This window comes from Taudactylus pleione, unplaced genomic scaffold (assembly GCF_031769625.1).
Source record: "Taudactylus pleione unplaced genomic scaffold, aTauple2 ptg000156l, whole genome shotgun sequence".
NCBI classification, from domain to species: domain Eukaryota; kingdom Metazoa; phylum Chordata; class Amphibia; order Anura; family Myobatrachidae; genus Taudactylus; species Taudactylus pleione.
Window position 1 is genome coordinate 19,253,648 of NW_028284558.1, and position 20,574 is coordinate 19,274,221.

Below are 20,574 nucleotides of genomic sequence, written 5' to 3' on the forward strand. Positions count from 1 at the left end.
TCATCTTATATTTATCTATTGTAATCAGGATGCGGTTAAGATCCCAACAACCGGGATGCCGTCTGCCGAAACGCCGACACTGGCTCTCGATCGCCGAGAGAACACCGGCGATGGAATCCCGATATGACTGGGGATGCCCACGCAGGAATCCCGGCAGACGGCATCCCGGTCGTAAGGAGACCGGGGAAAGGTAAGTATCAGCCACGGGGGGAGAGTTGGGATTAGGCACCCCAGGGGCATTTAGGGTTAGGCTGCGGGGGTTAGGTTCAGGCACCACCGGGGGAAGATTATGGTTAGGCACTAAGGGTGAGGGTTAGGTTTAGGCACTTACCGGGAGGGTTAGGGTGCGGGATAGGGAAGGTTAGTATGGGGATGTAGGAAAGGAGGGTTAGGGGTAAATAGGACAGGGGAACATCACTCACCGTCCCCATGTCGGCATTTGAACTATCGGGATGCCGCTGTCAGTGTACTGGCAGCCGGCATCCCGTCCATCGGTATTTCATATCAATTCCATTGTAATCAATATTACCTAGATACAAACTATAAAAAATTTACTTTTGCTCTCCACTATAGTTCCTGTAAATCAATGAGACTGTGAAATCGATTCTACTTTACCAACAGGTAAATTTAGGAAATCTGTTTGTACATTTACAATGAACACAGGACCTGATTCAGACCCGCACGCTAGGATGCGTTCGCACGCAGCCAGCCGTTTGTTTGCATTCTGCGCATGCATATGCATCGCAGTGCATGTGCGCGAACCACTGCGAATGATCAGAATGCGTTCGCTCGCTGCACATAGATAGCCCACCAGAGTGAGTGGCAGGAGAAGCCGTTTGTGGGTGGTGACAGGGGCCGGCCATTAATAACGGGGAGAGTGGATGTGCGAACAGAGGCAAGCCTGAACGTCCTAATGGTGTTTTAGAAGCGCGCATAAGTTAGAGGGAGCGTCATTGTACACGTCACCTGCCTGTGTTTTACACTGAGGTGATCGCAGTGTTTGCGGCAGGGTATGGTCAACCTCAAGTGCTGCGATCGCATCCGATGTTACCCGATGTACCGATTGTTGCATACACTTCCTGGAGATGATATGTGCAAGTGGGGGTCTTAAGACAGGCCAGTGAATGTCTGCATACACATTGCGATCCCACTCAAAGACATAGAGGGCGTGCTGATGCCTTGCCATGCGATCGCCCTGCCTTCGCAATTTGCATTCGAATCGAGCGAGTGAACACATCTAGGAAACGGGTCTCAATGAGCTCCACAGTGCTGTCTTTTCAGATGTTATTTATCAAAACTCCTTTAGTTACCTTTCATCATAATAATCTGATGACAATGACTGTTTTAAGAACAGTTGTGTAACAATAACACTACTGATAATCAGACAATGCTAAACTTTCTGCATTAATAAACAACAAATGAGAAATTGTGAGCAAGTGACACTGAAAGATCCTGGTGCTTCTATGGCATATATCATTGACTGAAAAGAGACCATTTCAGGCCTACCGCTGCCTTATCATAATAGACCAGTGATGCAAGATAAAACCTTTATATCATGAAAGCCAGCTCTTATGACAATAACAAAAACTAATTTGTAACACCACAGTTTATAGAGGAAAAAAGGTTGTTTAAAGAACACAATTCGGCAATGAAAGACAAAAACTTTTTTTTTTCTTTGTGTCTGACTCAAATTCAAAGTCTTACATGAAGTTAATTACAAAAATAAAGTTTTAAGTTAACCACAGGCAACTTTTTGATAAATTAGTATTCTGATGCTAACAGTACTTGTCTAATAACACGATCTGACTTTCATCCAACAGTTTAAATTACTTTTCACCAGTTGAGTTGTTATTCAAAGATATACCAGGAAAATCTGTTTAAGTATTCAGATTGAAGCTTAAACATTAGAAAACATATCAATTTAAGACTATGTACCCGTTTGAAAAGTCTCTGTGGGAAATTCTCTCCTTCCTTTAGAAACTATTCTATTAGATTAAATGTTCTTCGTTAAGAGTTGGGAGCAAAGTTTGAAGGACAGGAAGTCATGGGGATTATAATTAGTTTTCTTTTCTTTCCTTTCAATTACAGTTCTTCCAGATGATGTAACTATGATATGTAATGAATGAATACATTCATCTTGTAAACACTTGGGGCGATTCAATTCAATGCGATGCCGACTAGCTGTGGAAGGAGTTCCCGGAGCTATTCAATTCACCGCGCTGTTAAGTCCAACAAAAGCCACTTAAGTTGGAGAATGCCAGTTAGGGCACTTAAAGCTAGGTGTTCAGTTGTGTTAACCGGCATTCTGTAACTAAAGTGCCAGCCAAGAGGCTGTTAGCGCCGTGCTAAGCTGAAATACAGCATCGCAGCCAGCACTTTAGTCAGTTTTCTGCTTGCACCCTCAGGAGGGTGTGAAAAGAAGTCCTTTAGCCGGTGAATTAAATTGCCCTGGATACTCCATCACGGGGTTATTCAGCATTGCGCTGAATTGAATCGGCCCCCATTGTGACAGATATGTAACTGTGTTTCTCTGTTTAGGTAATAGTTTGTTCTACAAAGCACAGGGATCAAAAAAAGCATTTAAAATTAACTTTTTCAGCTGTTTGAAATTCAATATGTTGCACATGTCTAGGTACAGATGCAGGAGACATCTACAAAATACATTTCTAATTTAGCAGAATGCAAGCATTTGTCCTATGAAGCATTGTGTTAAAATAAATGGCCTAGGAAGGCAAAAACTTTAAATTCCAGCCTGCCCCTCTGACATTATAACTGGGGGCAAATTTAGTGAAGGTGTTTCAAATGGTGTCCTGAAGCACATCTTTTTTCCATTAAAACTTAGGGGCCTATTTATCAACGAGTTAATCATACGCAATGAGTGATAAAACTCGTTGCATGTGATAAACGGTGCTCAAGCCACATACAGTACATTTAACTTTGCATTAGCTCCCTAGTATTTAGCGAGCGTATGTACGCATACACAGGCCTTGTGGAATCTTAAGCTTGGTACACACTAAACTACGTGTATACCCAGTGATGCGACTGGCTGACTAGACAATCCGGTGACCGTCCGCCTGATATGTCGTATCCCGCCGCTTGGGGTCGTCAGCTACATCGTCAGGTTGGGCAGCATGTAGGGCCGACCTCATGATGCGATTGACAACCCCACGGGCGCGCACACTGCATGACATACTGCGTACACACTTGAAGATTTGAACGATTTGTCGTTTCGATGCATCGGAATTGGGCAAATCATTAAAAAAATTATCTAGTGTGTACGCACCTTTACACTTGGAACGAGAGAGGAAATAGGCTGGCAGGCACAGGCTAAAAACAGTAAGGGCAGGTTCATGCAATTGCAGCTGACATAGGGCCTGATTCAGAGCCACTCGTAAGCGGCCGCTCGTTCGCTCCGAGCGATGTTTGCCCAACTGCGCATGCGTACGGATCGTTATACGCATGCGCGAACCAGTCAGTGCGGTCGAAATTCATGTCCTCGCAAAATAGCGAATGCCTGATAATTTGAGTGACAGAAAGAGGTGTATGTGGGTGGTAACAGGGGAAGGTGCTTGAAAACGGGGAGTGGAGATCCGATCGCAGGCGTGCTTAAAGGTCAAAACGGGCGTTTTATGGGTGTGCATAATTAAAACAGCAGCGTCATTGACCACGTCACTGGGTTATTTTATAGCCAGAACTGCTCGCAAAATTGTGGTAGCAAAAACCAACCACAAGAATAGCGAGCAGCTCATACCCTGTTCGATGTACTCGATTAATCTAATAAATAGCGGACATGACGTTGGATGCGAGCGGCCAGGGGGCGTAGTTTCCCAAAAAACGACCGCAAGTTTTGTTCGCACGTTCAGACCTAGAGGCGTGAACAGACCGCAAACAGCGAACGGTTCATTTGAATAGCCACCCCTATTTTCTGGACGAGCGAGCGCTAACTGCGTCCGGCTCTGAATCAGGCCCATAGACCAGAACACACAGAGCCGGATTAAGTGCCACATGGGTCCGTGGCTGAAAATGATGAAGGGCCTATTGTAAAAAGCAGAGGAGGTGTAGCCAGTGTTGTGTGAGTGTGACTAGTGCCATGTGACTTGTACACCCCCTACACTATCAGCCCAAATGTCTCCATAAATACCTAAAAGTAGAAATATTGCATAATGTTGTAAGGAAAATAGGAATACAATCATTACAATTATTTATGGCCAACGTGTGGCCAGTTGGACTGCTGGTCCCATCATACTGTCATGATGGTGGTCTTATTTTAATCTGAAGGTCTGGAGCTGTCGCTTCATCCTCCCTATTGCTAATCTGGCCCTGGGAATACAGACACATATGTAAATGTTAGGATGCGTATCTCTTGTGAGTAACGGAGGGAAGGTACAATGAGATAATGATGATCTTTGGATTGACCCCTCCAGCCACTAAAGAGTACTTTATTTATTAGTGATTGCTATACAATATGATTACACTCTATTCCATAAATGCTAATTTAGCTTTTATTAATAACATTATCAAGAGAATATTCTATATTGTAAATGACATTTCATTACATTATTATATTGTGCCCAAATAGGGTAATGCAATAATAAATATGACTTTTACATTAACTAGTAACACTGCCAAGCTATGGGGGTCATTCAGACCTGGTCGCAAGCACCGATGTGCTCGCAACCGGGTCGATGGGTGGCCCTGCGCACTGCACGTGCGCAAACCCCGGAGCGAGAGAGAAACTCTCTGGCTCCGGATCTCACTACAAAAGGGGCAGCTGTCGATGTTGATCGACAGCTCACCCCTTTTTGTAGACGGGCCGGGTGGGTGGTTTCCAATACGGAGGCGTTCCTTTAGGAACGCCTTCCGTTTTGTGGGCGGCCGCACTGACTTCATCAGTGATGTCGGTGGGGAGCTTCCTGCTCGATCAGAGCAGGAAGCTCCCTGGGGCTTGCGAATGCCCAGACGCAACCTTAGGGTCTGGTCGCAAGCCCCAATGGTCGCCATGGTGACCACCATCGCGACCATCACCCTGATTGCAAGCTAAGCTGTGGGTGGCAACCCACAGCTTAGCTTGCGACCAGGAGGCCGCACCTAAAAACAAGAAGCGCCCGTCTTCATTCAGAGAGAGCGATCGCTTCTTCTCTGAATGAGGTCCTATATCTCTAGTATATCCACCACTATTGTGGTGTATACGCGGTTTTGCTCCTGAGGTTAGCTTGGCGCTTACGCTAGGGTTCTAAAGCCGAATGCATCTTTTTTAAAACGTACATCTGTTCATGCTCACGCTCGGGGAGCAAATGCGTGAAACTGTATATGTATTTGGGGTTAGATATTTGCTGTATATTTTAATAAAATTGGGGAGACGATTTAGCTGTTTAAACACAGATGCCCAAATGTAATAGCCTGCAAATTGTGAACAGTGGTGAGATTTATGTGAAGGGTCCTTAGACCTAGAGATTTAGGTGCATTTGTACTAATAATGAAAATGTTTTGTGCGTACATGACTGTGGCTGTCTCAGTGATAAAGGCATTAGTGGTCTGAAGTGTGCCAATTTAATATCACATGAACTTCATTGGCAACGTCTGCAAGAAAGCCAGGTGAGCCCCGAGGGAGCGTTATTGGTAAGATCAGCGACCCAGGGCAGGGCAACATGGGACACTGGGGGGGGGTCAGATGACCAGGGAAAAAGCAGCAGGTAAGCGCAGAAGAGGGGGATACTACATGAAAAAAAATATATATATATATAATTATATATATCCAATAACCTTTCAAAAAAGCCTCAAAATAATTGTTTGACTTTAGAATACAGTAGTAAGGAGGTCGGTTGTAGTGAGGAGGTCTGACAGATTTTTATCCTCTGCAATGTCTGGATCTGGAATATCTGCGCAGGAGTCAGAACAGGTGGATCTACATTGATACAAAAGAGGAATCCAAAAAGATGCCTTTCCACCATGCAGTTTCTGCTAAAATGAATATGGCATTAACTTTTTACTTAAAGCTCCGAAAAAAAAAAAAATCTGAGCACAGTGGAACCGGAAAGAAGGTCAGAAGGAACTTTATTAACACAGGAGATATTTGCGATATCTCCTGAGTTATATTTAATACAGGATATGCAGTAGTTACCATCCCAGTAATCGGGATGCCGGCACTCAGAATACCGGCGCCGGAATTCTGACAGCAGACAGAATCCTGGCATCAGAATACCAACCACAGGGGGAGGGTTAGGTTTAGAAGATAGGGTTAGGCACTAGGGGGAGGGATATGGTTAGGCTGCGAGGGAAGAGGGTTAGGTTTAGGCTGTGGAGGGGGGAAGGTTAGGGTTAGGCTGCAGGGAGGGTTAGGGTTAGGCTGCAGAGGGAGGAAAGTTAGGCTGCGGGTGGGGAGGTTTAGGGTTAGCATACTTACCTTCAAGGTGTTGGGATTCTGACTGTCGGGATGCCGCTGTTATTATTCTGACCGCCGGCATCGCGGCCACCAGTATCCCGTACCCAAACTCATTTAATACATATGGGTGATGATTGCAAAATTTTAAAGCCAAGCAGAAAGCGCAGTGTCATAAAAAATCTGTTAATGCATATGCCCATTAAAGCACTGATTTGGACATGAGGATGAGGCTTGCTACATATAATAAAACACCTGAGGTGATGGGTGATCTGTGTGTTTGAATTAAGAATTATTATTATTTCAACAGGTACTAAAATCTGGAGTGGGATCCTAGGCTCAACTGCTACTTGTGGCACATAATGGTTTTAATCCATTCGGGACTACAATAATGTACTGTATTACTTTAGGCTCATGGTATATTGCCAGGTGCATTTTAAGTGCACCAAATTATAAGGAATTATTGATCAAATTAAGAGACACACTAAGGCTGACTCAGAGTTAGGAGCAAGAGCAAATGCAGTTGCGTCCATCTCTGAATCACGCCCAATGTATATTTCATAGGGATCAATACTATCAATACTCAAACAGCGTTCATTGTACAGGGAATGAAGCGCATAGCAACATATTGCAGCTCCATCCCACCTTTCACATCTATAATGTATTGATACATCTTACAAGAAACATAATGCAAAGAATCCTGTAACAAAAAGAAAATTGGAGATAATTATTTATTTTTTCCCCAACACTCCTACAAAGGTGGATAATTGGTGAGAAGTGACTAGGATTGGATGTGAGTGACGTAAAGTATATTTCTAACTGGCAAATGCACAAAACTTCCAGAAATAATACCAAAGGCTTGAGACATTAGTAAAAAATATAATAAAGCTTATATCCATTATGTCAAAATGTGTTATAATTGTTGGCTATGATGAGTTCCAGTGAAGTGCAGTGATTATCATCCTAGCTGTCAAGCCTGCTGGAAAAAGCAATATAATTCAATGTTTTACTGGTTGAGATACATCCCTATGGCAACCAGCTTTAAGTTTCTGCTTGCTATTAGGTTTTATAGTGTTGTAAACAAAAGCACTTGCTATTGTTATAAAGTAACAACCCGTAAAATACACAACATCAAATATGCATAAAAACCGTAAATGGATATTGCTTACTTGGCCTAAATTTTATTGATGACTGATTAATAATTGTTGTCTTCGCTCTCGCCTATCGCTAATAGTCATTAATGCTGTGCACATTTCTCAACCCGCTTGTATGAATCTGTATCAAGCAATGTTGCAGTAATTAGCTTGGCTCTCAAAACAACATAACCAATTTCATTTCTGTTTTGAAGTTTAAAAAGTTAGAGTTTGATACACTTTAAAGACATCTCTTAGAGGTACTAAACTAAACAGTGAAAATATGACAAATGGAGCATACACACGGTCAGATTTACAAAAAAGATTTACAGATGCACAGCTCCAACATTACTCATTATATATAATAATACATTTTGCAATAGCATTTTGCAAATAATAAAATAGGTTTTGGCATAATCATGGCCATGGTTATGGGCCTACCCACCGCGCCCAGGTAACCTCTGAGGGTAGGTCCCTAACATACTGGGGTTGAAATCCAGAGTGCAGGACACCCCCAAACCAGCCCAGCTGAGCCACCCCAGGGCATCACTCCAATAAGGAAAGGTGAAGTGTAAAAAAGTAGGATAGATAAGAGCAGCTGCTGCTGCATGTAGGGAGGTGAGAAATAAAGATGTGAAAATAATACATATATATTAAACAAACAATGGAAGTGCTAAAAGTGAAAGAAAGGAAAAATGTGTATATAATGTGATGCCCTGAAGCAGCCCAACCAAAGCAATGCAGGGGACCCACGCCCCAAAAATCAACCCTTAGCTGCACTACAGTCGGTCAGATTTGTCAGATGTGTCAGATGAACGATTGAACGATTTGATGAACGATTTAACCAACTATTTGAACTATGAACGATTTTTGACTGCGTTAAAATTAATGGACTAGTCCAAATCTGACTGCAAACACATCAGATGTCAGATATCGTTATCTGACCATCGGGAACGCGCATCGTTCATCGTACAGACATTTCAGATATGTCAGATTTTCCTTCAGATATGAACGATTGAATGATTTTTTAAATCGTTATCGTTCAATTCTGAAGAAAAATCTGACCGTGTGCATGCACCAAAAGACTGATGAAGGACAAATATGTTTTAGCTATATGAAAAACTGTCAATAAATAAATAATAAAGATTTAAAAAAGTGCAAAAAAAACCTGCAACCTTATTTAAACGATTCCTTTTTGAACACTACACATCGTTTACTGAAAAGCCCCATTGTCAGGAATTTTAGTTCAGTCTCCAAAAACGTCATACATGTATGAGTGATGTCACTGGTTCTTAGTGAAATTGATAGGCTACATTATCATGAATTCAGACCACAATATGTCTGCCTCCATTGGAAAGCAGTTGTGCTTCCACTTTGGAGACCACAATTGAACTCAATATTTTATTGTCTATTGTGCCTTTTTTATGCCAACTGTGGTAGACAAATTATTAACATTAATTTGCTTTAATAGAACTGTAACATGTTAAAGAAATAAAAAAAAATATATGATTTTATATTTGTGTACAGTAAGCTGGTCTATGCTGCATGGAAAATAGGCCACACAAAAATGGAGTTTATATAAGTTTGAATGTTGAAGTCTGCTATTTACAAATTTGACTACCTCGAAGAAAATACTGAAATATAATATGTGAAATATAATCGGTGCCCATGAGAGAATTCACTACTACAGTCATATTCCTCTGCATCCGAACTCCCATAATACCCGGTCCCCAAACAGACCCCAAACACTTCAATTTTAGGTTATGACTTTTTAGAATAAAGTAATGAATCAGACAATCTTGGTTTTGCAAGTATCACCCTCACTATCACTAATTCTTTATTATAAAACTAGTAAAAGGACCCTACATAAGCCAGGTAACTCAGCCTGGCTGTTGCCTTGCCCAGCCCCCTACACACAATATATACTAACCCAGTGGTTCCCAAACTGTGTTCCGCGGCACCCTGGGGTGCCTCGGGACACTTGCAGGGGTGCCTCAGGTTGGTGGTCCAGTACCAAATCAAATTATTTATGGTCAATGTAATGTAAATATGTAGACAAACAGAAGCACAAACCTGTCACTCACTACATAGCTGAAGCTAAGGATGACAGGATGACCGGTAAGCACAATTTACTTCACTTTACTACATTTTTGTCTGAATTTCTCAATAACAAAATTTTGGCTTAGGTGCCATGACAACAATGCTGATACTCTAGGGCGCCGTGATTCAAAAAAGTTTGGGAACCACTGTACTAACCCCTTCCCGAGGCAGAGTGGTGAGGTCCTCCGACTAAAGCAGGGTACGCACTATACGATGTGTGACCCAGCGACAGTGTAATGCGATGTAACGATACATCGTGAGCGCCATATAAAGCTGCATGATCCGGTGTACGATGGTGTGGTGTGTCATTACATGATGCATGTAACAGCACCAGAACAGCAGATGGGATGATACGATGAATGATGGATCAGATGCGTACAATATATTGTTTTGATCCACCTCGGAACGATATATCATATGATATATTGTATAGTGTGTACCTAGCTTAGGGTCTGCCTGGTCACGCTGCAGTTGGAGCTGATGGAGGGGCTACACGCACCTACTCCCACTGTACATGCATGTAGGAGAAGGGACTGACCATGCCAGATTATTATATAGATAAGTTGCCATTTCCTGAGTTGCTCAATAATAAAATCACAATATGCGTTGTGATTTCAGCCAGTTATAAGACAAGAGTGTTTTTAGGAAGTTAAGCATGATCATGTCAATTGGTGACTTTCAGAGCAGAAGAGTGGAAAATGAATGAATCTGGCAGTTGGCGTATGTGCAGTCACACTCTCAGAGTATTTTGTGTGAAAAATAACCGGAGAAGTGCGGGGAGAGGATTCGCAATGACAGAGCTTTCTCGCAAACTGTGTCCTGTATGTGGTATTTGATACATCCTTGCCCTAGAGCCTGGCATACTGTAGAGCAGAACAGCACCACATAGGTTTGGTATATTTTGTCGACATTCATAATAAGGACATTAATGATGCCGACATTATGACAGTCGACACAGTGATGGTCAACATGTTGAATGCATACTCACCACAGACCTCTTAAATTGAAACAATAGTCAGTGACATGATTTTTAGTTAATTTAAAAAATACTGAAAGAAACTGCTGGTCACATCTATTCTTTGCAATTTAAACTTCTGCAAAATTACACGTTGTTGCTAATGCCCGATGTTCCTTGAGTGAAAAAAGTGGCACCCTGCATATAGAAACATAACTAATGCCTTTAGGGGAGAAACAATGGGAATGTTTGTGTCTGATACATCACACAATTCAAAAGCTGCTGTACGTTTCTCTACTCCTCATTCAAAAACAAAAATAAAATAAAATTCAATCTATTAACATTAAAAACAGTATTTGTACCATACAAGGGGCCTTATTCAGAATTGTACGCTATTAGTATTGCTGCAGAAGGCGTCTTGTGTAAATAGACACCTCCTGCCAGCTTCTGTGATTCGCAGCTGCATCCAAGGATGCAGCATCAGATCACTCTGCACGATCATCAGTCATCTGAGTAACCTTCATGCAGCTGAAGCCAGTAAAGCTCCGTACCACGACATAGCCTCCAGCTTCAGTATGCCCAGTAAACGGAGCTGACACTCCCCTCATTTCTGGGAGGCTCACTGATGAAACCCCTGCTCCGCCCCCAAATAGCTGCAGCCTGTGAGTGAGCTGGCATAAGGTGATCTGCACATTCGAAGTACAGATCCTGCACATGCACAGATCTTCAAACATCAGAGTTGTTCGCAAACCATCGGGTTTGTGTACTATGGATTAGCCCCAATGTGACTTGAATAAAGTGTCGGCAGACAACAGTTTACATTCAATTATGCTTAAATTATGCAACTTTCTCTGCAGATTTTATCCATTACTGTTAAAACATCTGCTTCTAATGCTTAGCAATTTCGGAAACAAGAAAATATATAAACAAGTGGTTTAACTCCAAAATAATTTAGAGTTCCACATTCCAACATACAGAGGGCCTGATTCAGACCCGCTCGCGAGCGCTGAGTGCTCGCAAGCGGGTCGATGGTGGCCCAGTGCGCATGTGTATGACGGAGCCGGCTCCGTCGTGCGCATGCGCGAGACCCGGATAGCGACGGGCAAGCCGTCGCTCCGGGTCTCGTACCAAAGGGGGCATGCTGTCGATGTTGAGTGACAGCACGGCCCCTTTGGTGGGCGGGCTGGGGGCGTGGCTGCCCAGACTGAGGCGTTCCCATGGGAATGCCTACCGTCTGGGGCCGGCCCCACTGATATCACAAGTGATGTCAGTTGGGAGTGCTTTTGGCTCTGGAAGAACCGAAAGCACTCTAGGGCTTGCGGCAACGAGACCTTACCACAAGGGTCTCGTCACAAGCCCGATGGTCGTGATGGTCTTGACCATCGCGACCATCTTCCTGACCGCTCGCTATAGCTGTGGGTGGTCAACCACAGCTATGCGAGCGGCCAGGAGGCGGCTCTAAAAAAAACAGAAGGCCGGCCCTGATTCAGAGTGAGCGCTCTGTCAGAGCGTCCGGCTCTGAATCAGGGCCAGAGTTACATAATACAACTTGTAATGGCAGCAGAGTCCATCAGAAGTTACAAGAGATGGGCAGGTCAATCCAGTTATAAAGTATATCATAGTCTGTGCCTTTCTCGCAGTAGCGTTTGAGCTCAATCGTCCATTAGGCAACTTAGGCTCCCAGTAACCCAGTGGGCATTCATGGGTGCAGGTTACTCTAACCTGTTTTTATCTGTTCTATTTTTGACAGAAGGGAGAAAGGGCTCCAAACTAGTATATTGCCCAGGGTTATATAAGGTCTTAATCAGGCTCTGAGTGGAGACAGTTATTTTGTGGGCTAAAACAAAATCAAATTTTTGGATCTGCCTACCTAATCGAGGCATGAGGCACCAATAGACTAATTATTGGCTCAAACCACAGTCTGCTTCCACTATCCACTGTACAGGCTGAAGGTACACTTTAAAATTAATTTATTGTAGTTGGAAATCTAAGCATCCATGCGATATTGCCTATTCAAGGTACCAAAAGAATAGGTAATATGTAATAAGCAGATCTATAGCTCATAGAAATTCAAGAATGTAGGTGAAATAATTTTCTGACTTGTAGTAACCCAGTTATACTTTGTAAATGCATAATGCACTTTCATAAATGCATTTATGTCTTATAAACATGAGCGGAATCAAAACAACTCATCTTTAATTAAATTGAATGACATTGAAAGTGAATATACAGCAGTTAAAAACAAATAACCTTTATAGCCCTTGAGTTTAATTTCTCAACAAGCAAGATGTAAATATTCAGCTTGAAGAAGTTAATATTGGACCTTCCATTCATATACAGGTTAAATACATTCATGTACAACTAAAATGCAACATTTTTACATATGAATATAATTTGAAGATGTTCAAAGAAAAATATTAAACTCTATTAACCTTTAAAGAAGACACATGTTAATTGACGCCGAATACAATTAAGAATATTTTTCTGAGTACATTCTTCACTATAGCTTTTCCTCAAATAATCTCATATTTTCTTTTTTTTATTTTATTACAAAATACAGAATGTTTGTGCCATGCATTATTGTTTACACGATGCTATGCAGTTGGCATGTATACGGCAGGATGCATCATTCATCGCATTTTGGATGCGTCCCAGTCACTGAGTGCAAGCAGAGCAGCATTTATTAACACCGTATGCCTTCAGATATAAGCAGAGGACAGCTCTCCCGATAAGAGCTGTCCTTTGTGGTGGGGAGACTTCCGGATTTATGACCCGGGTTGTCATTCTGCGCATGCGCGAGCCGTGATGCACCCTGGGAGGAATCCTATTTTATCCCTCTGGATAAGAAGCCCATAGGCTTTTATAAAGGCAACACCATCTATAGATGGCGTTGCGTATCAGGAACAAGTTATGCTTTTCCGAGCTGGATGCATATGGAGAATGTGGTTGACCAGATTTTTCAGAATTAGTGCATCCAGCCCATATGATGAACAAACACCTTTGCCCATTGGGCAATAGGAGCCAGACATATTGGTTGATCAAACCACCCTTTCCAACCAATGACATAGGGCGGGATGCATAAAGTAACGCATTTTGGATGCAATGCATCCCACCAATCATCGCATGCATACCGACATTTAGTAATGCCATATGCATAATGATTTAAGCAAAGGACAGCTCCTCCGATAAGAACTGTCCTTTGCGGTGTGGGGACATTCGTCGGACAGCGCATGCTGGTATTTTGGGCGGTTTGACAGCATTTCTCTGCATAGTGCATCCCTGAACATGTTAATCAGGAAAATCAATAACATCTGGAATGTCTGAGGCCCACACATAGGGTTCAAAATAAATGGCCAACCACAATGAAAACATGTCTAAGCAGGCTATAGTAAGCTTTCAACACTGTATTTGAAAGTTTGTTTTGAAGGTCAATCAGCCTCTCTCTCTCTCTCTCTCTCTCTCTCTCTATATATATATATATATATATAAATATATATATATATATATATATATATATATATATATAAAATAAAATAACCTTGTGTCTTTGTCTCCTCATTCTAACATTTTCTTTTTTTTATTTTCTGTTTACCCTCACAAATGAATTTTGCAAACAACAGATTTTATACACAACTCCTATAAAATATTTCCAATGTGCAATTTACACTATTTGTCTTGTTAAATTGTAGACCTACCTTTGTGTCGATGAAATCCATTCATGTCTGAGAATTCAATACGAGTCTCATCGGCCCAGTAGATTCGTTTGTTGACATAATCTATTGTCAAGGCTGTTGGCCTAGATATCAACGTTTCTATGACAACGGTTTGATTGGTTCCATCCATTCCAACACGGCCAATATGTGGATATTCACAGCAGTCTATCCAGTACAAATATCTATACAGAGGTAATAAACAGTATGTTTACATGAGTTCTCCATTTATTCTACATGGAGGAGTACAGTATGAGGCTCACATTTTTATTACACTACTGCTGTGTCATTTAAAGTAACTGGCTCCAAACACCATTTTAATAAGATGTATTTACATAACATTACAAGTTACTCAATGACAAACAAATCCTAAAACCTATTATTTATTTCCCCATAAAGTTATTTTTCATAGTTCCTGACCATTCATTTAGCATTCCCTCTATATCACTATGAAATATTCAGTATAAATTATATATTCATTATCATGAAAGGCACCACAGTTCTCCCTAGCACAGAAAGCACTGAAAACAGGACATGCTTAATGAAGGACACACAAGGTGAACAAAATTAATTCAGACATGAAAACAAATTCATAGGGAGGACCCTGTTTATGAGAGAGCTTACATTCTAATTGGAATAACTAAAACAAAAGCAGCAAGTGTGATGATTGAGGCAGTTGAGATAGTGCATTAGTTTATATTTTCAGAGAACACTTTGGGCGTGATGTACTAAATGTGAAAAAGCCGTAAAACCTGTGAATATGATTTTTTGGGGTGTTTTACAGATTCTGGGTGTTAAACTCGGAAGTTCCTCTGCCCGGCAGCATCGCAAAGAACAGCTCTTATCACGAGAGCTGTCCTTTGCGATATTCTTGGTACATACCGCGGTAATGAACCATAGTATGTATCCGAAGACAGGCGGGATGTACCGCATTGCTAATGTGATGCTTAGTACATCCTGCCCTTAAAGAGTTGAAGACTGTTGGAGAGTCTGCTTGGGTGTGGTAGGGAATACCATAAATGGGTAGCAGCATGGGAGAAGTCTTGTAAGCAGAAGTGAGATGTGGTTACCAGAGACTGGGGTCTATTTACTAAGCCTTGGATGGAGATAAAGTGGACAGAGATAAAGTACCAGCCAATCAGCTCCTATCTGCCATTTTTCAAACAGTCTGTGACATGGCAGTTAGGAGCTGATTGGCTGGTACTTTATCTCCATTCTCTTTATCTCCATCCAAGACTTAGTAAACAGACCCCAATAAGAGGAGTGCGCCAGTGGTAGATTTAAGAGAGTGCGAATGAGAGTTTTATCATTTGATATTTGATGGACAGCATTAATGAGTGGTGATAGCTTTACAATATAGGTAATTGTGAGTATTTTAAACTGGATTCTCAGGACACACAGGGGCAGCGTAAGGATTTTCAAAGTGGTTTAGCATGAGTAGAGCAAGTAGAGGAGAGGAAGGTCAGTCTTCTTGGACCATTTAACATGGATTGAAGCATAAATAGATGGGTAAGGGAATGCCTGATAGGAGGAGGATGCAGTCCTCAAGACAGGAGATGATGAGAAAATGGATAAGAGTCCTGGTAGCATCTTGGGTAAGAAAAAGGCATATTCTGTCAACATATCTAAGGTGGAGGCAACAGTAGTGAGAGAGTTACTAGCTGTGAGAAATAAACCAAAGGTCAGAGTCAAGTCCAGCAGGCTTGGGAGACTCAGGTAATTGTGGTATTTTTGACTGTGAAGGAGTTTTGAGAGGAGGTGTTTGTTAACTCTGGGAGGAGGGAATCTAAGCTCTGCTTTTGAAATGTTGAACTTTAGATAGTGTTAGGACTAGAGAAACAATTGCTTACAGGAGACAAAAGGACAGAGGTCAGGGGAGGAGAAGGAGATTTGGCTGTTGTCAGTGTAAAGGAGAAACTGGAGACCAGAGGAGGGAATTGGTTCTCCAAGAGAAGAGGTGTACAGTGAGAAAAGAACAGATCCTTGTGGGACTCAAACAGATAGTGGCAGTGGAGGTGAATTGCCAAAGATAATTATGTTAAAGAAGTGAAGTTTAACTATTTTAACTAGCCAAATAATATAACAGTTTAGTCAGTTTGCTTAGGAAGAAGAAAAAGTACAATTTGATGTTGATGATAAACACACTAAATAGACTTCATGATTTGTAAGCAGCTTTAAATAACTTCAACTGTGGCACTTTCCATTCATGTCTAAATCTCTCTATTTTAATTTCACCTTAAATACAGATGATGATGCAACTCTTAACACCATGCAACAGCTGATTCTGGAAATTGAATAAACATGGATAAAATGTTGAAAATGGAAACATACTAAATTTCCCATATTGTTTACTCTTGACCTCCTACTTTCCAGACAGTATTTAATCCCCTTTGTTTTCACCTCTTTGACCACCCACATCTTTATAATTTTGTACTGTTCGGAGAATTTTTTTATTTTAATGTCCTGATCTACCAAAGCAAAGTTTATAGTTTTTCCAGGACATTTAGAGTTTTGGGTGACATCAATGACTAAGGCAAGTCTTTCCTATTTTAATATATTTAGATATTTATGAGTCTAATTAATAGTTACAATGCACAGTTTACTATTACATTCAACATCTTGAGTCATTTGACTGTAATTGTTCCAGGCAGTTTAGGTTGTCTTTGGATGTTTTGCTCAATTTTGACCATCTGTTTGTAATTTAGATACATGCGCCACTGTTGTGTCACATGATTCAACACGACTCATTTTCAAAGGGTCTCATTATGAAATGCAGAATAGTCAACAAAAGTAAAAATAATAAATCACTGAATAATGCAAGTTGTCCACATGAAGCTTCATGTACATTACACACACTTCCAGAGTGAGGTCATCAACTTACCTGATTAGTTGTGACATATTTAATGAGCTAGAGCACTAGATAACATCCTAATGGTTATTTGCATTATTAAATAGCTTGCAGCTCTCTTCTGTATCACTATTAAATGTAAAAGTGTTTTGGGAATTCCCCTGTGCAAAATAATTTTCAATACATTTTACATGTCAGAGAACACTGGTCAGTACCTAGTTTGTGGATCCACAGACAAATCTCTTGGGAATTTAATCTTTTTGCTAACCAGAATGGTAGGATACAAGCCGTTAAGTTTGGACACTTCAATAACCCGCTTCTCAGTGTCAAACCAGTATAGATTCTTCCCAATCCAATCCACGGCAAGTGCATTAGGTATGGCTGTGTTATGCACTACCTGGAAGAGAGACACAGGATTACTGAAAGCCAGTATTATTTATTTTAAGATAAAATCTTCAATGTAGGAGATAAACTCAATGGGTCCTGATGAAGAGTTGAATGCAAATCATCTATAATTGTGTACACATTGGATTTGGGAACAAAGCATAAACAAATCAAGTAACTTTGCACCAGGACAAACCGTGTTGCACTGCAATGGGTGCAAAATTGCAAATACATTTCTTTATTTTGCATGCAGGGTAAATACTGGCTGCTTCGGCATGTAGCCCACAAATGCTGGTCAGCTTATTTTTTACACTGCAATTTAGATTTAAATATACAGTAAATTTAACAACTCTCTACAGACTCAAGCTCCATCAAGATATAAATTAATTGCAAGTTATATATATTGGTTTTATTTCATATTTAGTGCTCTGCGCATAACTGTGCTGTAAGACTCACCAATCCGGTGTTTACTTTCACTCTAACAATTACAGGCTCTTATTGGTTGCTATGCATCTATCCACATTATACTGTTTGTTGCAATGGAAGTTGAAAGGATTAATTACCATGCATGATATGCTGGATGAAAAACTTTTTTGCCTGACTAGTACACATAATGCTGGCACATATTATTACCTGGTGTGTCACAACTCCAAAAGCTGGATATAGAAAACATGAGTAGGTAAAACAGTAGAACGTCATAACTAATATAGAACACAATTGTGAGGGCAGATGCCATACTAGCACAAAAATGTGCACGTCCAACACAGCTAATCCAACACTAGTGACAATGAAGCCTGTTAACTACTGTAGCTACAAGTGACTTGTGCCTCATTTACCAGCTCTCAGTGATATATCTTGGATATTAAACAAGGCAACATTTGCACTTCAACTCTTAAATGATTATATATATATCTGTGATTGTAATACCTTTACATCGCTGCCATTCACAAACATCTGATTAACACGACTTCCATTAGATCTGCTAGAATCAATCCAATAGATAACCTCTTCTCTGTGATCAAAGTCCATTGCAATTGCATTATTTAATCCCTAGCAAAGAAAACAATGATTTCTATAATGTTGTTAAACTGTCAATTGATGAAAGGGTAGAAAATATTTAACTTGCATGATAATGACACATTAAAGTGCTTGTGAGTGTTTTATAAAAGATTCATTTTTATGTTAAATCTAGAAAAAATTGTATTATTTGGTGTTATATGTTAAATATATGTTTAGGCAAGTAAAAAGAGTTGGTTTCAAAAATTATGAATAATGAATAAAATGCTAAATTATTATCTTGAGAAGAGAGCACAGAATAAAGATAAACTATATAAACTATACCTCCTCTACTGTAAAATATCCTTCAAATCACTATATAAGTTCAAAGATGGTGATGGGGGGGACACAAACAGGTTGTAGGATTGTGCTGTGTCTGTTATGATGGGTTGGGTACAGGATCCTGGCAGTTGAGATGCCAACGTCACAATACAAACAGCGACATCCTGGCAGTCAGAATTCTGACACCAGAAGGTAAGTAGCCTAACCCTAACCCTAAACCACCTTTCCTACAGCCTAACCCTAACCCCTCTTTCTGCAGTCTAACCCACCCCCTAGGCTTAGTGCCTAACCCCTAACAGTGCCTAACCCCTAGGCCCTCCGTCGTGCGCATGCGCGAGACCCGGATAGCAACGGGCAAGCAGTCGCTCCGGGTCTTGTACCAAAGGGGGCGTGCTGTCGATGGTGAGTGATAGCACGCCCCTTTTGTAGTGATTGCCGGGGGCGTGGCTGCCCAGATGGAGGCGTTCCCATGGGAACGCCTACCGTCTGGGGCCGGCCCCACTGACATGACAAGTGATGTCAGTGGGAGTGCTCTCGGCTCTGATAGAGCCGAAAGCACTACAGGGCTTGTGGCAACGAGACTCAAGCCCTGATTCAGTGCCAGACGCTCTGACAGAGCGCTCGCTCTGAATCAGGGCCGTCCTTCTTAATTTTTAAAGCGGCCTCCAGGCCGCTCGTATAGCTGTGGGTAACCACCCACAGCTATAGCGAGCAGCCAGGAAGATGGTCGCGATGGTCAAGACCATCACGACCATCGGGCTTGCGACAAGTACATTGTGGTAGGGTCTCGTTTTCCCGCAAGCCCTGGAGTGCTTTCGGCTCTATCAGAGCCGAGAGCACTCCCACTGACATCACTTGTGATGTCAGTGGGGCCGGCCCCAGACGGTAGGCGTTCCCATGGGGACGCCTCCTTCTGGGCAGCCACGCCCCCAGCACGTCCACCAAAGGAGGCGTGCTGTCACTCACCATCGACAGCACGCCCCCTTTGGTACGAGACCCGGAGTGACGGCTTGCCCGTCGCCATCCGGGTCTCGTGCATGCGCACGACGGAGCCGGCTCCATCGTGCGCATGCGCACTGGGCCAACATCGACTTGCTAGCGAGTGCTCACAACTCGCGAGTGGGTCTGAATCAGGCCCTGAGGCCATAAAAAGTGCACACAAGAACTTGCATGTAAACCCCCACTCCTCAGCCTTTATCATCAGAAATGTTCATATTGCTAAACTGCTAACCTGTTTCAGCATTGTGTAATTAGATCCATCAGGGCTCATTCTTCTTATTTCATGGTGATCAGCCAGTAGGAGGAAAGGGTCTTCCACTAAACTCAAACAAAACATTACATTTCATTTCATTGTTGCCATTACACAGAGCACCCACACATACACATACAAGAGCTGGAGTTCTTATACATATTATTAATTCATATTTGTGTATAGGAATGATTATGTGCTTAGTCCTGTATACAAATGTATGAGTTCTGTGCAGAGTCAGAGGAAATCCCCCTTCCTCCGAATGCTTTGTCTATCTAAAATAAGGTGCAAGTTTCTCTATTACATTATCAGCAGTTTTAACACCAGCCCTATATATTAAGTGTCACAACTACAATGCAGAGTGCAGGGGAAATGATCATGTCCTGTGACCACTGTGACTGGAAGTGAGGGGATGAGGCTTATCACCGGCTCCCACTAATATGTATAACACGTAAGTAGTACTAAGACACACCCATGA

General features: G+C 41.7%; 1 protein-coding gene across 1 annotated transcript in view; it reads right to left on the reverse strand.

Moving 5' to 3' along the window:
* LRP1B (LDL receptor related protein 1B) overlaps positions 1-20,574 on the reverse strand; it is a 1,691,377-nt gene that overhangs the window by 185,265 nt on the left and 1,485,538 nt on the right. Inside the window, exons 57-60 of the mRNA XM_088474914.1 lie at positions 20,079-20,164; positions 18,437-18,559; positions 17,341-17,522; positions 14,263-14,462 (exon numbers count right to left, since the gene is read on the reverse strand). Of these exons, the coding sequence (XP_088331040.1) occupies positions 14,263-14,462; positions 17,341-17,522; positions 18,437-18,559; positions 20,079-20,164 (591 nt within the window). The remainder of the gene's footprint in view (positions 1-14,262; positions 14,463-17,340; positions 17,523-18,436; positions 18,560-20,078; positions 20,165-20,574) is intronic.